General features: G+C 34.6%; 3 protein-coding genes and 1 non-coding gene across 4 annotated transcripts; 1 reads left to right on the forward strand and 3 right to left on the reverse strand.

The window, feature by feature from the left end:
* Positions 1 to 12: 12 nt before the first annotated feature.
* Positions 13 to 4,946, forward strand: LOC7496517 (probable protein S-acyltransferase 7). The gene is made up of 6 exons (XM_002303703.4): positions 13 to 230; positions 318 to 564; positions 1,533 to 1,715; positions 2,508 to 2,804; positions 3,850 to 4,083; positions 4,175 to 4,946. The coding sequence occupies exons 2-6, from the start codon at positions 403 to 405 to the stop codon at positions 4,613 to 4,615; spliced, it is 1,317 nt and encodes a 438-aa protein (XP_002303739.2). The 5' UTR covers positions 13 to 230; positions 318 to 402; the 3' UTR covers positions 4,616 to 4,946.
* A 1,295-nt stretch (positions 4,947 to 6,241) lies between these two features.
* On the reverse strand, positions 6,242 to 7,698 carry LOC18097100 (uncharacterized). Its single transcript, XM_024596408.2, has 4 exons — positions 7,553 to 7,698; positions 7,307 to 7,425; positions 6,837 to 7,118; positions 6,242 to 6,578 (listed from the first exon to the last, which is right to left on the reverse strand). Exons 1-4 carry the CDS (start codon positions 7,568 to 7,570, stop codon positions 6,524 to 6,526), a joined length of 474 nt encoding a protein of 157 aa, XP_024452176.1. The 5' UTR covers positions 7,571 to 7,698; the 3' UTR covers positions 6,242 to 6,523.
* Positions 7,699 to 10,650: 2,952 nt separating this feature from the next.
* Positions 10,651 to 10,723, reverse strand: TRNAA-UGC (transfer RNA alanine (anticodon UGC)). Its single transcript has one exon. It is a non-coding gene; the product is annotated as a tRNA-Ala (tRNA).
* A 4,178-nt stretch (positions 10,724 to 14,901) lies between these two features.
* On the reverse strand, positions 14,902 to 16,148 carry LOC7496520 (ethylene-responsive transcription factor LEP). The gene has a single exon (XM_002304596.4). The coding sequence runs from the start codon at positions 15,985 to 15,987 to the stop codon at positions 15,100 to 15,102; it is 888 nt and encodes a 295-aa protein (XP_002304632.2). The 5' UTR covers positions 15,988 to 16,148; the 3' UTR covers positions 14,902 to 15,099.
* Between the last annotated feature and the right edge of the window lie 3,164 nt (positions 16,149 to 19,312).

Below are 19,312 nucleotides of genomic sequence, written 5' to 3' on the forward strand. Positions count from 1 at the left end.
TATTATTGTTATTATTTTTATTATACTCCATCGTTAAAACCGTCGATCCAAAAAGTTGTTCCTATTTTTTCTTTAAAGAAAAAATAGGCAATAAGGAATTGCCACGGAAGCAAAGACACGGCTGTTCTTCTTCTCTCAGCTCTGTCTTTCCCTGTTTTTGCCTTTTCCTTCCCCTCCGTCGCCCTCTCTTTCACCTCCGATCGAGAGATTCTCTCCTCACCTCCTTCCAGGTAAAATAAGAGATTTCTTTTCCAACGTTTACCTTGCCTCCCTTCTTTTGCATTTTGTCCTTGACATTTCGGTTTTTTTTCCTGCAGGTTTGGGAAGTGGCGATAAATCCTTAGATCTCCTTGTCCTTTGTAAATGAGGAGATCCGAGGGTGAGTGAAAAAGAAATATTTAGATGGGGGGTGGTGAGAAAATGCGAGGAGGTGAAAAGATGTACAACACGTCAACTCCAATGCCTACGCACCAACTTTCCGATTCTAATCGCGGAATTATGGGTAACCATAACGATAATAATGCCCGTAACCTTCGAGTCTATCAAACCTGGAAAGGCAGCAATGTAATACTTTCTTTTCAACTTGTTTCCCTTTCCCTTAAATTTTCCTTTTTATTTTCTTCTCTGTGTGTGTCTTTATGTGTTTGTTATTATCAGGTTTTATGTTGTCCTCTTTTGTTTTTGTTTTTGGCTCTTACCCAGCTTCCTTTCTTAGCTTCTTTCAAACTAATTTTTACTTTTCTGCCAACAGAATCAGTGAAAATAATTGGCCCCAAGGTTTTTTTTTTTTCCCTTTTCACATTGTTGTCTTCACCCCCCACCCCCCCAATTTAGTCTTACTGCAGCCTGATGAATCTTTATGTAATCTAAACCCCATTCTAGTATTTAAATGTTGAGATTAATGTTTCATACTAGAGGTCAAAATTGGGTTATGATATCTTGTATTACTAATTATACTTCCTTTGAACTAATAGATTCATGGAAAACATCAATGCCAAGAATATTGGAAGTCATATAGCATGTAAAATTTACTAATGTTTGTCAGCAACTTCATAGGAAAGACTTAATATCCAACTATCCAAGTAAATTATCAATGCTCTAGTTATTAGGAGTGCTATGCTTGCTCTTTCTGTTTTGTTGTCCTTCGTCAATATTGCGCTTCCAAAAAGAAGAAATTTTAATTAATATATAATTGGTGTTGATCTACCGGCAAAAGCATTTTCCCGCAGCTTCTGTTATTTGTCGTTCTGTGGATTTGTAGGACAACAGAATTACTAGAATGATCATTGTATTTGTTACATTTTGCACATAACATCTTCTGTTTCATCAGTTGAATCTTTCACAGTATGTATAATTATGGATCCTTCAATTTGTACTCTCTTTTTTGCATGGAGCGGTGTGTCATTTAATTCATGACTAGTTATGCCTACAAAATGTGCTGCTTCATGTGTACGGCTATGGAGCGTGTGAAATGTATAGATCATGGAATAAGCTAACCAAGCAACTGACTCGATCATCTAATTCTTTTGCAGATATTCTGCTTTGGGGGTAGGCTTGTATTTGGTCCAGATGTCAGGTCGCTGTTCCTTACAATCTTTCTAATCATGATTCCAGTAATCTTATTCTGTGCTTTTGTTTCTCAAAGGCTCATTAACGACTTCCAACACCAGCTAGGCTATTATGTTGTAGTTATATGTGTCATCCTGACAGCAAATGTGAGTTCCTCTTTTACTGATCTTCAATCAGAGATTTTTCAAGATATATTACCATCACTTCCTAGCGTTGACAAATTTATTTTGAACAAAATGAACCTAAATTCACCAATAAATATATAAAGAAAAAAAACATCATTTTTGATGTCCTAATAGTTCCCTGTTTCTCCAAATGTATTCTGAAAGATTATGGTGAAAAGTGAAGCAGATTAGAGTAAAACTTACACTGAAAAGAACTGTGGAGCTTATCCGAATTAATTTTTTGGAATTAGTTATAGTTAAATTTGTTTATAGCTATTCTTGCCCCCCCCAGCCAAAATCTTTTGAGTCTCAAGTTCTGAGAAAATGGTGGAAAAGGAGTTTGGAACTGCATTGTGAAATCGAAGCCTTCTCAACTTGGCTAAATGGCTGTACGAATTTTAATTGATTTATGCTTCTCATTTCTCGGAGACTGATATACATGCTATACAACTGTCTCAATCATATGCTAACTTGGCTAAGGTCTGAATTTTGACGCTAGACAAGAAAAATGAAGTTATTTTGATTCAAAGGCAGAGAGAAGCTTGTCTTGCATTTCCTTCCTCCGAGTTTCGATATGGCAGAATAATGATTATCAACCAAACATGAAACATATGATATTTCTACTTCTTTTGCTGCTCATGCTGTGAGCATTTTGTGAGCTAAGAAAAATACAAAAATCATTGCTGACTGACCTTTTCACTTATAAGCTCTTGCATATTCCAGTGAATTTACTTGGCAATTTGGTTTTTGTCACTGGGTTGTCAACCTCTTCAGGTTATTATTCTTCTCTTCCTTACTTCCGCAAGAGATCCAGGCATTATTCCTCGTAATCTCCACCCTCCAGAAGATGAAGGCTCAAGCATATCTGTTGATTGGCCAGGAAGTCAGGTTGCTGGCCCAAGTTTACCTCCAACGAAAGATGTAATGGTGAATGGGATGGTAGTCAAGGTCAAATACTGCCAAACATGCTTGCTGTACCGACCACCACGATGCTCTCATTGCTCTATATGCAACAACTGCGTTGAGCGTTTTGATCATCATTGCCCGTGGGTGGGGCAATGTATTGGCAAGGTATGTTCCAGTTTAACAGTGTTTCTATCATGCATATTTTGATTTAATTATGGATTCGGTTCTTTTTTTTTGAATTATTTTCTAGTGGATTCACATTCTGGTTGAATGCATTGTTCCTACAATTTTAAACCTTTTGGCTTGGTTTGTGCCAATGTGATGGCCTTCAACTCTCTCATTTGTTAGTGCATCCTCCACCACATATATCGGATAAATGGTTTGAAATGCTTCTGTGGTATACACCCAAAGACAACAGAATATACTGTCATTAGGCATGTCATGTGGTAGTTCATGGTGAGTGCATTCATAGTTACGCTCTTATTAAGCGTGACAGATACAGAATCCCCTGGCTTTCCTTGGGTGTTTCATTTTTGAATGCTTGATTTTCTTTTTAAAAATGCAGATACTTGTTCTTGGATTTTGGCATAGATTTCCTTAGAATTTCCCAACCAGATTATTTGAGGGGGGGGGGGGGGGGGTGGTGTTGATTAGCAGTGATATGTCAAATCAATAACCTGTTAAATTATAATATTCACGTGAGTAGTTTGACCCTAGGTCATTTGGCATGAGCCTTTACATTCCAAACTGCAACATTTGGTAAGTATTCCAAGATTTGCTCATTTTCTTATTCTAGAATTTGTTTTATTTTGGAGAAGATTTTTTCATCATACAACTGCACAGGTATGTTTTACCAGCATAGCTAAATAAGCATTTTTGAGAGCTTTCCAAATCACAGATTTCCCGGTTGACTTTGTGGAGTGTTTGAGATACAAGGCATGGGTTAAAGAGGCGAAACATCCTGTAATTGGGATTGACTGACTAATGATGATGATTACACTCAAGATGATTCTTCAGTGTATTCAGTTATTTTTTGTGAAAACTTGGTTTCAAATTGCTCATAGTACTATTGATATCCTGATCGTCCTGTATGCAAATTATATATAGTTCTGACATCTTAAGATTTTTCTGATTATACTATACTGGTTTTTGATATTAAATTGCTGTCTTACCTTCATAGACCTAACCTGTTAGAGTGTTCTGTTGACAGAGGAATTACAGATTCTTTTTCATGTTTGTGTCTTCCACAACGATGTTATGCCTCTATGTTCTTGCATTCTGCTGGGTCAACATCAGGAAGATAATGGATACATATCATTGCAATATGTGGACGGCCTTTCTGAAGTCTCCTGTTTCAGGAATCCTGATACTGTACACATTCATATGTGCTTGGTTTGTAGGCGGCCTCACTGCATTTCATCTGTACTTGATTTTCACCAATCAGGTTGCGATTTTCTCCTCACCCTCATTTCTCTGTTGTTCTGAATCCTTTACCCCTCATTATGCAGCTTGCAAGTTATTTTATTTTTTTGCAGACAACATATGAGAACTTCCGGTATAGATATGATGGAAAGATGAATCCTTACAACCTTGGTTGCATTCGTAATGTTCTGGAAGTTTTCTTCTCAAAAATCCCAAAATCAAAGAACAAATTCCGGGCAAAGGTCAGGGTCAATTCATCTTCTAGCTATGCCAGTTCAATGCCATTGGGCGATTCCTTGAGCCCAGAGGTGCCCAAAAGGAGCTTTAATATAGAAGTGGGAAAACGACAAGCTGTTGCTGATGAGGATTTTGAAGATATACAAAGTCAGATTGACAGTGTTGGTGGATTGGAGAGGTGTGGAACCCAGCCAAGACACACAAATTGGGATCATAAAGCCAACTGGGAGATAACACCAGATATACATGTGTTAGCTGCTGAGTTTGGAATGGAATCTGGTTTAGCAAACAGGCAGAAAATTTCTAGAGATCATTGAAGTTTGTTTCATGAAGTATATTCTAGCGAGTCGAAAGTGCTCTCTGATCTCAAAGTCATCATGACATCTCTAACGGGGGCTGATTGAAAATGGTCACTGACATTGCATTCAACTCGAAGTGCCTGTCGAAAAGATGTTATATGCTTCACGTATGGAAGGAGAGAATGCTTTTGTTTGTTTAGGTATGAAATGGTACATGCTGTAAATTAACCTTCATTGATAGTTATTTGGATTGTTGTTGTGCAATTACTTGCTCATTTTTCTGGAAATTTGTTGAGTGTTGATATTTATCAATTGACTGGTAATATTAGAGAGAACCATTAGCCTCTTACACGAGCTCTGATTCAGTCATTGGTGGTAGAATACAAGGGATACTTTATAGGATTGGGGAAACCCCCCACTCCCTGTTTTCAGAAGGTGTAATTGAAAAGGACTTTTCTTTTCCATTCTTTCTTACATTGTTGTGCCAGGGAAATAATTTGCTCAAGTGCAATGTGTTTGTTTCCAGGGAAAATTGAAAATATTTGGTTTATCAGTGAACAAATCTGCCGACTGCCGAAAATTGCTTGTTGACAACGACTCAATAAGCCTTCGGTGTCCAAGTGAGGCTCCCAAGTTTCTCTCCTCTGCACACATGTGATATATTGACTCGTGACATTGACATCATTGAGAGAAGCTAGTTTGGGAATTTGGCCTTGAAAAATTTCTACTGTCACAACCCGAAAATCTCCTCCTTTTTCCCCCTTTCAAATAAATACATTTTGTAGGCAAATTAAATATTGTCAGTGTTCGCTATTTCTTTAACTTGAATCTCCCTTGTGGTCATAGTATCATGATTAATTATGATTTCTTTTAATTATTTAACATTAAAATCCGCGTAAATCAAGAAGACATGAGGCATTAAAGAAATATATTGGACATTAAACATCATAACAATTTCTATTTACATAATATAAAAGAGTGATGTGAACATAATATAAAATATATAATAAAAAAAATATGTATTTTGAAGTAAATTCTTTTTGTCGAAAAATGTGAAATAGCTTATCTACCTTTCTATTTTTTTTATATATAAAAAGGGAGCATATTCAATTACAAGCAAACAACTTTCTAAGATTAAGGTATTGTTTAATGGTAGAAATTTGTTTTCGAAAATTTTTATTTGTTTTTATATTTTTTAATTATTTTGATGTGTTGATGTTAAAAATAAATTTAAAAAATAAAAAAATTATTTTTATGTATTTTTAAATGAAAAGAATTTTGAAAATCAATCATTACTATAATTCTAAACATTATTTATATATTTGTTTTTGGGACAGAAACTATGTTTTTAAAAATACTGAATTTGTTTTTGCTTGAATTGTTTTTGGATAATAAACAACCAGCAAATATGAGATCTAAATCCACGCACAAAAAAACTAATATAATCTAAAACTATGAAGGAGGGGGGAGGGGATTTTTTTTTTCTTTTTTTCATTGTCACAGTTCAGACCATGCTTATCATTTTCTGGCCAACATATTTCCTCTTGTCACAATTCAACCATCACAAATCAAATAGTTTATTGCACATCCTCAGTGTGAGCTCCAAGCTGTTTCGTCGCTAATCGGATAAAAGAGTGGCCGGAATACCGCAAAGTTGGTCACGGAGGTGTCTTTATTATTAGCAGAACTAATCAACAGACATATTTAAAGATGGGAGCCTCTGTCCTGACCTGAGTAAGGAAGGGCTCGCATTACATTTTGAAAAGAAAAGAAAAAAAAAAGAATGGCCCACAATATAGCACGAAATTCTATTTACATTACGACACCATAGTAATTGGGACTAATAAACAGAAGGGGCAAGAGAACATTAGGAGGCATTTGATGGATAAGAATCAGCAGCGATGGTTGAGGCCTGTGATTGTTTAATCAGTGGTGGCGAGGAAGGACTCCGACAGTTTTTAGTGTCTCTGCATCATGAGGCCTGCAATGCACGTACCACTATTCATCAGCATTATTGAATAAAGGATTGTTGCAATCTGATATCAACTGTCATGTGTTTAGGAAAGAATTGATCATTTGAGTTTGTTTTGCCAGGCTCAATCATATATGTTACAATAGCACAACAGGTGAGATCATTTATTCCTGAATTCGGGATATGCAATGAGATGCACAATTAACAATTTATTCAAGTATTAAATTGACTGAGATGAATGAGATAAGGGGAAAAAAGTAAAGGTACTTGGTGATGGCATTAGCGCGGGTTGGATCAGGCAGGGTGGGATTATGTTCCTGGATGTGAGCAACCTTCCTGAGGAATGATTTTTTGAGAAATTTACTAGCATCAGCAACTACTGTATCAGGGTCGTCTACCTCAGCAATGGATTCTCTCCTTTTCTTGTTTATGCTAACTCCTGGGCTATGCACCAGCTGCTGCTTCATGGTGTGGAAGGCCATCGCAACTGCTACAGTCATCATTCCCGCCATCACATAGAATGGTGCATACTCCCCCGTCGCTGCGTGCCTGAAATTGTGAGTGTTCATCAATACCCACACGATCATACCGTGGCTCTCTTATTTTGTAATAATGCTAATATATATATATATATATATATATATATATATATATGTGTGTGTGTGTGTGTGTGTGTGTGTGTGTGTGTAGTAATGGGCTACGGCTAAGAACATGAATCGTTTCATTCTTAATAAAACCTGCTGTTAGGCACATGATGGGCAGCATTGTGAGACATTGTTGCAAACTTGGGAGCGGTGGAGGATGCAAAAGGTCGACTCTGTCCCAATCGAGACAGCAGTACTGCTCTCCACTGGCTCTGCCACCCATAGGACAAACGTAAATACCAGTATATGAATACAATTATCCTCCTGTATGAAACTAATCACCCCCCCATGTATCTCAATCCATAAAGAAAAAGAAACCGATAATAAACAGTAACTTACAGTTGCCCTGAAAGCCATTATTTCCGACCAAGAAAGAAAGAATGAAGAAGAAAGTTTATTGGCTCTTGCTGATGAATGCGGTTAATGGATATCGACTCTGTTTCCTTGCTTTAAATAACATTGTATGGAAGACTTTTGAAACCTCTGAATCTCTCGTGATTGAGAGGCGACACGTTGCCGGCATGCACTTTTTGTAGGAGAGGATATCTGAAAGTTGATTTCTTTGTGGTGACTGGTGAGGGTCCCATCTTCTTAAAACTTTAGAGGGCCATCGTCCATTCATAGCTCAAAGGGTAGTTACGAACTTCGAATACTTCCGCCTCACTAGCATGGCCGTCGTCCATTCATAGCAAGATTTGTATCGATATGATAATTAGGGTGTTTGCAATAAGCAAAGTCTTTTAAACCAAGCATTTCAAAATTTCTACGACGTCATCTTACCGTAAATGAATTTTTAAATAAAGTTTTTGAACTAACTTAATTATATTTCAATAAAATGAACATAAATTCTATATTCAAAAGAAAAAAATAAAATATATAAAAAAACATTGAAATAAGAAGAGAAAGAGTATATAAAATTTTGAAAACAATACCCCTCTTTTTATTGTGAATTTTAAAAGTTAAAAAATTAAAAAATTAATTTTGATAATAATTATAATTGACTCCCATCATCAATAATTAAACTTGAACATAGTGATCATAAATCTGATTTTTTAAGATGAAAAAAACAGTTTAGGTTTTGCAGAAAATATTCCTATAATAGATTGTTAACATTCATGGGTTGAAAAAAATAATTCTTCATGAACCAGATCTAAATCAAAATTTTATTTAACAAAAAATAATCTTTTGAAGTCTAAAATATTATTTTGCAATAAGCGCTTGAGCTTCCAAAATCCAAGTCCAGGGTGTGTGAGTTCAAGCGCAAAGCCCAAAACCTCTCTCATGGCGTTATTTGAACTAAATTTTAATTTTATAAATACTAAGAAAAATTTGTTTTTTTTCTATGTGGAATAAAGTTTGTGCAATGCTGCATCTGTGAGAATATTTTAATCTATTTATCAAATTTAGAGGAACTCCTTTTCAAAATATTTTAATTTTTTCTATTAATTTTTTGTGATATTTTATTTAATTTATTTGGTACTTGTATTTAATATTTAAGGTTGTTGGTTGATTGTTTTTTCTTGTTTTTTTTTTATTTTCTTATGCAATTTCATGAATCTTTACCTTTTGGCCACAACAAATTAATTAAAGCACTTAATTTAATAAATAAGGATATACGAGTTACTTCAAAATAGTTAATTTGAACACTCAACCTGATGCTCGATCAAAGCTATTCTCTTGTAATACATGGTTAACGTGTAATGTTCTTGATATCTAGAACATGATAATCGAAATAAAATTTGAAAAGATATATTTTCAGATTTTTATTTTTTACGCTTTGATTCTTTAAATGTAAATTCTTTTCACTAATTTGAACCCAAACTCTTTTAGTATTGCAATCTAATACTTGAATTCAGTTTTAATTTCCTTATACCTTGAATTCAACAGGAATACCATACCCTAAATTCCTAACCAGCATAAAAAAACCATGTCTTCTCATAGAGATACGAGAGTTCTCATGGATTACCCCATAAAAAACCAATGTATGAAAAAGAAGGGTCCGAGTCACAAGAGAATTAAATACCATAATCCATGCATGCAGATAGAAAGATGACAAAAGCTTCTTGGATCGATCATCCCTCGGAAGAAAGAGATCTTGATATATCCTTGTCCATCACAACAAGCAAAGAGCTGGGAAAGAAAGAAAGAAAACCCTGAAACTGCCATGTTTTTCCACAGCTTTCTTGAACTTCCTAGAGCCTAGAGGTGCTGCTAGCTATACATATAACTTAAGAAGTTCAAGAAAGCCGTGGAATAGCATGACCAGGTGTTGCAAGAAAATACCACCTCCAATTCTTCTCAGATCCGACGACTCTATGTTTCTTTTCTCATGAACTGAAAAAATAGTGATATAAAGAGATTTATATGGAGCATTATGTCCATACAAAACCTCATACATGGACCACTAGAACATATAATTTCGCTACGCACCAGCTTTATAGAGGACAGTAGGGTTCCTGGCTCACAAGAGTGCATTTTCCTCACCAAAGTCCCACTTTTCTAGTCAGTGCCAGCGCAGGGGGACATATGCAAACAATTACATGCGAAGTAATATTTTTAGAGATTTTTTTTTCCTTTTTTTCCTTAGAGCTTCGTGACATTTTAAATTCGAGGAATTATAAACTTGATTATCAACCCAATCAAATTAATTATTTTGAATTTGATGATGCACTAAAATCATCTAATTAATTAAGTAGTTTAAAAACAAAAATTATATATATATATATATATATATATATATATATATAATTGATTAATCTCTTAATTCAAATAATTTTTTCCTCTCTTTCTAGCCAAGGCACCCGGTAGGCCAAGATAGTTGTGATTGGTATCTCAGAATGATTATTTTTGATGAATTCAGGGATTCTCTGATGTTTAAGTAAGTATATTTTTAAAAAGAAAGTGCAATAATATTTTAAAGAGAAATGCTCTCAAAATATATATACAGTACAGAATAAAAATTATGAACTTGAATTTTTTAAAAGAATCATTTGACCTTTATAATCCATGAACGCTGTTCTTTTATGAAAAGAAGAAACTAGAATATTATTTTATTTTGATAGCATTTATTTAAAAATAAATAAAAACTCATTACTTATCATTAATTAACTTTTCAACAGATTTACCAAGGAATATATACAATATAAAATAAAAATTATGAATCTGAGCTTTTTAAAAGAATTATTTGATCATTATAATCTATGAATGTTGTTTTTTTATGAAAAAAAGAAACTGGAATATTATCTTATTTTGATAGCATTTATTTAAAAGAAATAAAACTTATCATCAATTAACTTTTCAACAGATTTACCAAGGAATTGGAGGATAGAATTTCAAAAGCGACACAAAAAATAATCATAGATTATTAGAACAGGAAATAAGAGGGTTTGTTTGTCTGGGAGTGAAAATATAAAATTATGAGGGAGAAATAAACGAAATGGAGATGCAGGGGATCGAACCCTGTACCTCTCGCATGCAAAGCGAGCGCTCTACCATTTGAGCTACATCCCCTTTCGATAAATGTACGCCAATGACTTAAATGTATTGAATGAGATTGGGACATGGCATGTCTGGTTCGCCAGTTTAGTGAGACCCCTGTAATGATAGAGACATTGTTTTGTTCAAGCATTCAGCAGTGGATGTGGAAATCATGGTAGTGTTTTTTTTTTTTTTTTAAGATATTAATATTGACACCGACGTCAAGCTTGTCTGTTGATTACTACCGGCATTACATCCCAATAGAGGATGTCTATTCCCTGTAATTTACTATATTCATAGACTCGTTCGTTCTCGATGGCACTGTTTCTTCAATAATGTTTTTTTTTTTTTTATTATTAATTTTTTTTTAATTTTATCATTTCAAATTATATTTTTTTATACATTCACTTACATATAGTATCTTTGAAAATCCCTAAACTGAATTTTATTTTTATATATATATATCGTGAAAACAAAATAAAAAAAAAGAGAAAAAAGTTAAATTACGTGAAAACAAAAAAATTCAGTTTAACCCCTAAAGTTTTAGCTTAAGCATTTATTTGGTCTTAGTAGTTTTTTAATTTTACATTTCAATCTTAATTTTTTTTTTCAAGTTTCAGTTCCCGGATGTTGTTAGAAGAGAGAGAAAATCACAAAAAAAAAAAAAAAAAAGAAGAGGAGAGAAAAAGGGGTGATTATCAAATGCTCGGATTGCCTCACATTCCTCTTCTGTGCAAATCACCTCACGGATGGCTTTTAATGCTTCTGATTTCTTCAGTAATTCATCAATAATGATATCATCCTTGGGAAGCTGGCTGATGATTGCAGCAGCAATGGACCTTTCTTCGATATCCAGTGAACAAGTGAGAATGTCTACAAAGGTGTTGATGGCAGTTTCTTTAGAAGGAGATGGCGGGAGCGGAGCTCCATCAGGATGATTATCAGAAATACAGCTTATGAGTTTCAATACCCATCTTTTCACCTCACGCTGATCACCAACCAGCGAATCGAATAGGTGGGCAACTGCATACCTATCCGATCGGATTAGATTTTGAGCTGTCTGAGATTTAGAGCTGAGTTCAACTAGCAGGTGCAAGAACTGAATCTTAGTTTCAGGATCAGAAATGTTGACAAACTGCAGAAAGAGACTTACGTTGTGCTCTGATTGCTGCTCCTTCCGGCCCTGATGTATCTCGAATTCAGGATGGTGGCAGGCTCCAACCAATTGAGCAAAAATCTCACCAGCTTCTTGTTTCAAGTGTGTATCAGATCGTACAAATGAGATGAGGCCTAGCAGAAGCTGTATCACCACAGAGTCTGATAGAAGCTGCTTTACAATCTGAGGGTATAACAGTACCTTCTTAATGAATTTGAGGCATGCTGATTTGTATGCTGGAGAATTTGAATTGAGCATCCGTTTCAGACTTTGTATAAATTGTCCATCCTCCAACTCCTTAATGTTATTTTCTTTATGTTATATCTTTATCAAATCAGCAGCCATCCATGCTCTGCTTTCTTGTGGTCCTCCATGGAAATGTTAGTTGATTGGCTCTTGGAAATATAATTTATATTTTAATTTTTCACTTAACAATTTAAGTTTTTGAGTTGATATGATTCTTTAATATGATATTAAAATCTTGTTAACTAAGTGATTATGAGTTTAAATTCCACCATCTTCATTCTAATTAATAAAAATTAAGCATTAGATAGTACAAACATGTATAAGTTTCAAGTCCAAAAAATTAAAAATGAAATATTAGATAGTGTGGACCATCCCTACTCTAATTAATAAAAATTAAGCACTAATTAGTATGGATATGTACAAGTTTCGAGTTTAAAGAACTAAAAATTAAACATTAAATAGTGTATACCACACTCATTCTAATTAATAAAAATTAAACACTACGTAGTGTGAGTATGTGCAAGTTTTAAGCCCAAAATACTTGAGGGATTGTGTTAGAGAATAATATAAATCAAATTATATCTCTTTTAGGTGCTTAGGGTGTGTGTTAGAGAATAATATAAATCATATTATAAGGCATCACCTAACAGCTTAAGTTTAAGAGTTTTTACTTGAGAGTGTATATTAGAGAATAATATAAATCAAATCATATCTCTTTTAGGATGAGATGATTCTTTGATATAGTATCCTAAAAGATTTTCACTTGAGAGAGGATATGTTAAAAAATAATATAAACCGTTTAAGCTTTTGGGTTGAAAATATCCTTTTATCAACATGTCTCTTTAAAAAAAAAGATAGCAAAAAGAAAAAAACTTGGATGAAACAAGCAACAAATGGTTGAAAATGTCTATCTTTAACCATTTTAATTACATGGATGTTTGAGAATATAATAGTGATTGCTTTTTAAATTGTTTTTCACTCGAAAATATATTAAAATAATTTTTTTAATTTATTTTTAATATTAGCACATTAAAACAATACAAAAAAAAAAAAATAATAATTTAAAGTTTTAATTTTTTTTTAATTTTGAAGGATGTGTTGGAAGAAAGATTCTTCAAATGCGTTGGGCTTTCTGCGAGACATCTGGGTTGTCATTATGGAGCAAAGAAACCAAAAGAGGAATGCAATCTTTGGTTTTCCCTATTTCCTCTCTAAGAGCTTCTGTTTTGGACAACCGCAACAAAACTGCCATAGCATCTGGTCCTTTTTCACCTCTGCAAATCAGCTTAACAATGCGCCGAACCGCACCTGCTTTTACTATAGCTTCCTTCAATTCCACATAACAAGAGTTTACAAAGATACTCAACAGGTCAAAGTTGAAACGAAAGATAGTCAGTGTTGAAGCTTTGCGTACCTTGTGATTATCACAGTGCTTAGCTAGGTAGTAAAGACATTTCAGAGTTGCCGAGGTGTTCAGTCTCTTTCACTTAAAATTCCACTAATTTTGGAATGTGTCCACCCTCTGCAAATTTGACACCATAATGGGGAATTTCCATCAGAAGTTTCATGTTCTCTAAGGTCATTCTTACTGATTCCTGAGACTGCAGCTTGAAATTTTAAGTCCATCTCTCTTTGCTTCCACTCATCTATAGACCTTCGAAGGTTAACATTTGGAATCAGCTCGAAAAATGGGAGCTCCTCTCCACAGGTTGGACATTTCCTCTCCCCTCCTTTGAAGCGGTCCTGAATTGCCTTTCTCTGCTGTGGCTGTAGAAAAAAAAAATATGAGAAAAAATTATTTTAATAAGTTTCGAGTAAAAATGTTTTTGAATTGCATTACAATACAAAGCATTTTTATTTTAGAAAATCAATACTTATATATCTACTCGTATATTATATATCATTTTGTCAATTCAAATAGGAAATAATTATGTGGTGTATGTGTCAATGTTAATTTTAATGAAATTAATGGATATAGAAAAAACATTATAATTGATTGATTCTTTGATTAAAAAAGAAGTTGTGATTGGTAAATGGTGTAAATATATAAGAATTTACCATTCAATTACTAACATTATTTATGGTATCCATGTCACCATAATAACACTTGTGCTCCATTTGGGTTTGCTAAGTTATGTTACGTTGAGATTTGGTACAATTTCCATTTTAGAACCTTAGTTTTTCTGTAGATTCAAGTGGGAAATGGATCGAGCTCGAGCTAATAGAATATGGAAAAAGCAACTGTTTATTAAGATTGGAGGAACAGTTTATCCTATACAGCCAAAGCTGTAGGATATCGGATTCTTGTAATTCACATAAAGATTCACATGTTTGGAATATAATGTAGCCACTACACCGCCTATAGTAGGAAAAATCCCTACGCTGCCTGTAGGGAGCTGTGACTTCGCTTTAATCCTTGTCCGTACTGTGTGACAGAGAGATTTGTACACATGCTTATGGAGCTTATAGGACCCTGAGCTACATAGATAGCCCAGATTGTAGAATAAAATACACAAAAGTTCGGGATGTTCAAAATCTTCTATTAATTAGTCTCCCTATCTCTTGTGTGCAGGTGGTTGACTTCATCTACTTCACAGACTCGTCTTGCATACAATGGCTGACCCTTGCTTCCCTTTTTCTCTTAAATTATCCAGTAATCGTTATCATTGATTCAAAACAAATTAGAAGAAGGTTATGTGGAGCAACAGAAGTGCAATGGACTTTATATGAAGCAAATTGTTGTACATTTACAATCCGGAAAAATGGCATACGCATTGATCAAAAGCAATGCTCAATGGATGCGACGGGCTTCAAAACAAACGGTTGCATCTCAATCTTTTCATGACATATCTAAAAACCATTGCATTTCCCACGCAAGATTACAGACAAGAAACCTTAAATAAATAATAATAATAAAAAACACCATCATCATCCCCCATAACAACCCAAAACATTGATTAATTTTATGATAGGTAGGTTTATAAATATGTGTGCGCTAGCGTAGTAGTTAAAAGTAGAGGGTGGATGATGATCCCAAATCAAGCTCGTCTGTGACCGTGTCCGATACCGATGGCATAATCTCAAATAACGAGCCATGCTGCCCAAAGTCATTTGAATCAAAACCCAAGCTTGATCCACTAATCTCAAGCCCATTACCGTTATTTTTCTGTTCCTCTTGAAACCCAAAAAACCCTGCATCGTTCCAGAATCCATGATCCATATCAGACCCATAGCAGCTGGAGTTGACATCAGGAGGCAAAGGTGGGAGCTCAATATTGTCCTTGTTAGAGAAATAGATGGGCTCAGTAGCGACACCAAAACTGCCAGCATTATTGGGCTCATAAGACCCTCCAGGGCCATCTGCAGCACCAGCTCCACATCCTTGAACCCAACCTTCTCCACCTGTTAACAAGTTGCTATTACTGTTACCATAAGCATAAGCATTGAAGGGGTACTGATCCTGAGAGAAGTAGAGCTTTTGGCAGTTGGTGTCATTTTGATGAGCATGGTTTTGTGGAGGAGGAGCAAAGAGGGCTGAGATGTCATGTTGGGATTCGTCTGGTGAGATAATGGAAGTGACGGAGGAGGCAGGAGGCATGTCCGAGTAGACAAAGTTGGTGCGGGCTTTGGAGCCTCGCATGGACCTGGCTGCACGGTCATAAGCCAGGGCAGCCTCCTCAGCGGTGTCAAAAGTACCAAGCCAATGCCTCTCTTTTGTTGAAGGGTCTCTTATCTCTGCAGCGTATCTGCCCCATGGCCTTCTCCTTACCCCCAAAAACCTTACCTCATGTTGTTCTTGTTGGTTCTGGTTTTTCTGCTGCTGCTGCTGCTGCTTTCTTTTGTTCTTCGAAGGAGAGGGTGTAGAGTTGGTTTTTGTTGACTGAGTAAAATCCATGATAAAAGAAAAAAGATATATAAGTTGGTTTTAGATAAGATTTTATGCTAAAATTAAAGAGAGATTCTGTGTCTAGAGAGAGAGAGAGAGAGAGTAGCGCTTCTCTTCTTGTGCAAGATTATATAGAAATGACGGGGAGAATAATGAATAAACTGCAGGGCTTGTTTATGGGGCGTTGCATGTTGGCAGTATAAATAAGGATTTAGGAGAGACTGTTCTTGTGCTTGGGATATGCTACTATCCTTTTTTTCTTTTTCTTTTTCTTTTTTAATGTAATTACCACAGATGCCCCTCGATACATACATACAAACATACATACATCATGTATACTAGTGGTATCAACAACATATCTTCTGTTACCAAATGATGATAATAATTGATGACTTCAATTCATGCTCGAGAGTGGGCCCGCTTATGCTTAATTGATGCATGGAATTCCTGTGATTTAATGAATCTCACCCTATCCTTGTCATCATTAATTAATTATTAATCACTTAGTAAGCTAATCGTTTTCGATTTATCACTGGCTGTTATCGCTCATAATCGACGGACGCTTGCCTTGTGAGCTAGTTATTTTGAAATTAAGATCAACAGAAGTTTCGTGTGGAAACCCAGATCGATTTTCTTTCCATTTAACATCTCGATTTTCAATTACCAAACTGTATTTATAGTGGTTAATTATTGTCTATTTGCTCTCATATTGTAATAATTAACATGATTTAATTTTTCTTTTGAAGTACTCAGCAGGGTTATTTGTGATCTATTTCATGAGATTAAATATAAACTCGACTAATTAATAATTGATTCAGGCATGGTCCATTTTATATACTTCTAACTCCTTAGTTAATGCAAAGCAAGCATGAAAATGGGTGTTAACTGGCTAGATTGCTGAGATGTGGCGCCCATTGATCAAGAAGGATGTTTTTTTTCCTTAAATCCGCTGTCGATCCCTACCCAGTGAAGCATGTAATAATGGGCATGGCTTCATGACAATCATTGGCTCTCACATTGAACAAGTACTTTTCTTGCAAGTTCATCTCCTCCTAAAGTTCCATCTGATTATTGGATTTGATTTATTTCCTTATATCATGAGTTATAATTAGCATATCTAAATAAAAGTTCGTCATACGAGGACTTCTGAGTGAGTGAGATTAAGGGTCTTGCTTAATTAAATCACTGGTTCAGGGACTAATCATGGATGGTAATCCCAAATGACTTGTATTATTATTATTATTAAGAGCATTCATGCCTTTGAAGATCGAAGTACTTTATTCAAAACCCAAAAAGGTTCCGATAAAGACCAAACCTGCACCATATGATTGCTCCATTCATGGAAGCAAATCAAACTATCATTCCCTTCATCATTCGATCGGTTGTGAGTGCTCATCATCCCAGCACAATTAGATTTTGTTTTTTTTTTTTCTCTCTTTCGTAATTTATTACCGACTATATATAATAATTTTTTCTGTTCTGAATGATTTCATGAAGTGTTAAAAAGGGATGATGGTGTTGTCTTCTTGAACCTCGTGACATTAATTCTCCACACATGAGCTAGTAAAAAAAAATATATATATACACCTATTAAGAAACTAGACTTCTAATTATTAGGGTTGGATAGTAATATAAATATTTCAAAGGTTTCGTCAGCTTAGATAATCACAAGTTGAATCTCACTATCAAAATTTTTAATTTTGAGTTAAATTAATAAAACGACTATATATATATATGTGTACCGAGATTTTAAACTTAAATTCTTTTTATTTAAGAGTATATATATGTTAGAAAGATATAAAATCATCTTAAAAGCCTCGTATTGAGATAATTCTTCTGACAATTAAGTATTTAAACACATGAATTCTACTGTAAGTATTGTGCAACAGGTTTAATACATGAATTCTACTGTAAGTATTGTGCAACAGGTTTAATTGCAGTGACAAGAACCTCCCACAGCTTCTCCTTCGGGTATGCCATGTTTATAATTTATACAAAGCTAGATAATGCACGCTGGGATAAAAGGTCATGTTACCCTATACTCTATAGTAATGCATATGGAGCCTTTTACGTGGAACACAAAGGGAATATGATTGTCTCAGCCATGTGCATCCAAATATAATGATACCGCGTTCCATAATCCTTCTCCCACGCAGCTTTTCAAAGCTAATGACTTTGCTTTAATATCTTTTTCATAATTTTATAATTTTGTGAAGGATATTGGAGGATTGGTAAATATGAACTCTCTCGGAGGCCTCCAAACGAGGGGAAGGCATGTTGGGTTGCATGTGATGAGAGGACATATAGATTGGCTTGCTTTTTCGACCAAAACAATCACTAGGAAGACCTACTTACTATATATTAATATAGTATAGAAGAACAAGAATTTAGCATGACTCGGCCTCATGGAATTCAAAGTTTGTATGATATTTGATTAAGAAACTCCTCGATATCAATTGTAATTGGTGCTCTTCTTGTTATAGGATTCAGTTTCTTGAAGTCAAATATTTGAGAGACCTATCTAGCTAGCACCAAAAACTAAAAAAGGACAAAAAAAAAAGAGACAGACCTAGTCATCCGAACATCTATTTTTATATTTAAAGCATATTTAATATTGTAATGATAGGTATTTTTTAAAATATTTTTACTTGAAAATAGAATGAAATAATATTTTTTTATTTTTTAAAATTATATCAATTCATTAAAACGATACGAAAACATAAAAAAATAATATAAAATGAAAAAAATAATTAAATTTTTCAAAAATACTATTAAAACATAAACACAAACACACAAATGAACGGTCTCGCATGCAGCAGCTATCAGTAGTTTTTCCCGTTTTTAAGGTAAGTCTTGGTCAAAACTGGAACATGAATGATCACTGAGGTGTATGGTCGTCAGATGGCATCTTTGAAAACTAGAGGCTCCGTTTCAAAGTTTTTCAAACAAAATAGAAACTTCAGCATCCCAAGTTTAAGAGATGTGATGAACTTTAAGTCTAATCGCCACACTAAAAAAAACTCATACAATACAACTGCTAGGTTGGCAAGATTTGTTTCCGACTTGTTATCGAGGTCACAATAGGTCAAAAATGGACAATGACTTTTGAGGATGGACGGAATACTTATATTGCAATCGGGCACAAAAATTTATATAAAGTTGTATCAAGTGACCGCTACTGCATGGGGATTTGGATTGGAAAGGATTCACACCCATTGCTATGTAAATAAGCATTTTTTTTTCTTTCTTTCTTTGCATTTTATTGTTACTATCTGATCTCTTTATAATTTAGTTACTGTCTCTTTATGATTTTGTTAACGTTACTCTAGGAAGT

Source organism: Populus trichocarpa, chromosome 3 (genome assembly GCF_000002775.5).
Source record: "Populus trichocarpa isolate Nisqually-1 chromosome 3, P.trichocarpa_v4.1, whole genome shotgun sequence".
NCBI lineage: Eukaryota > Viridiplantae > Streptophyta > Magnoliopsida > Malpighiales > Salicaceae > Populus > Populus trichocarpa.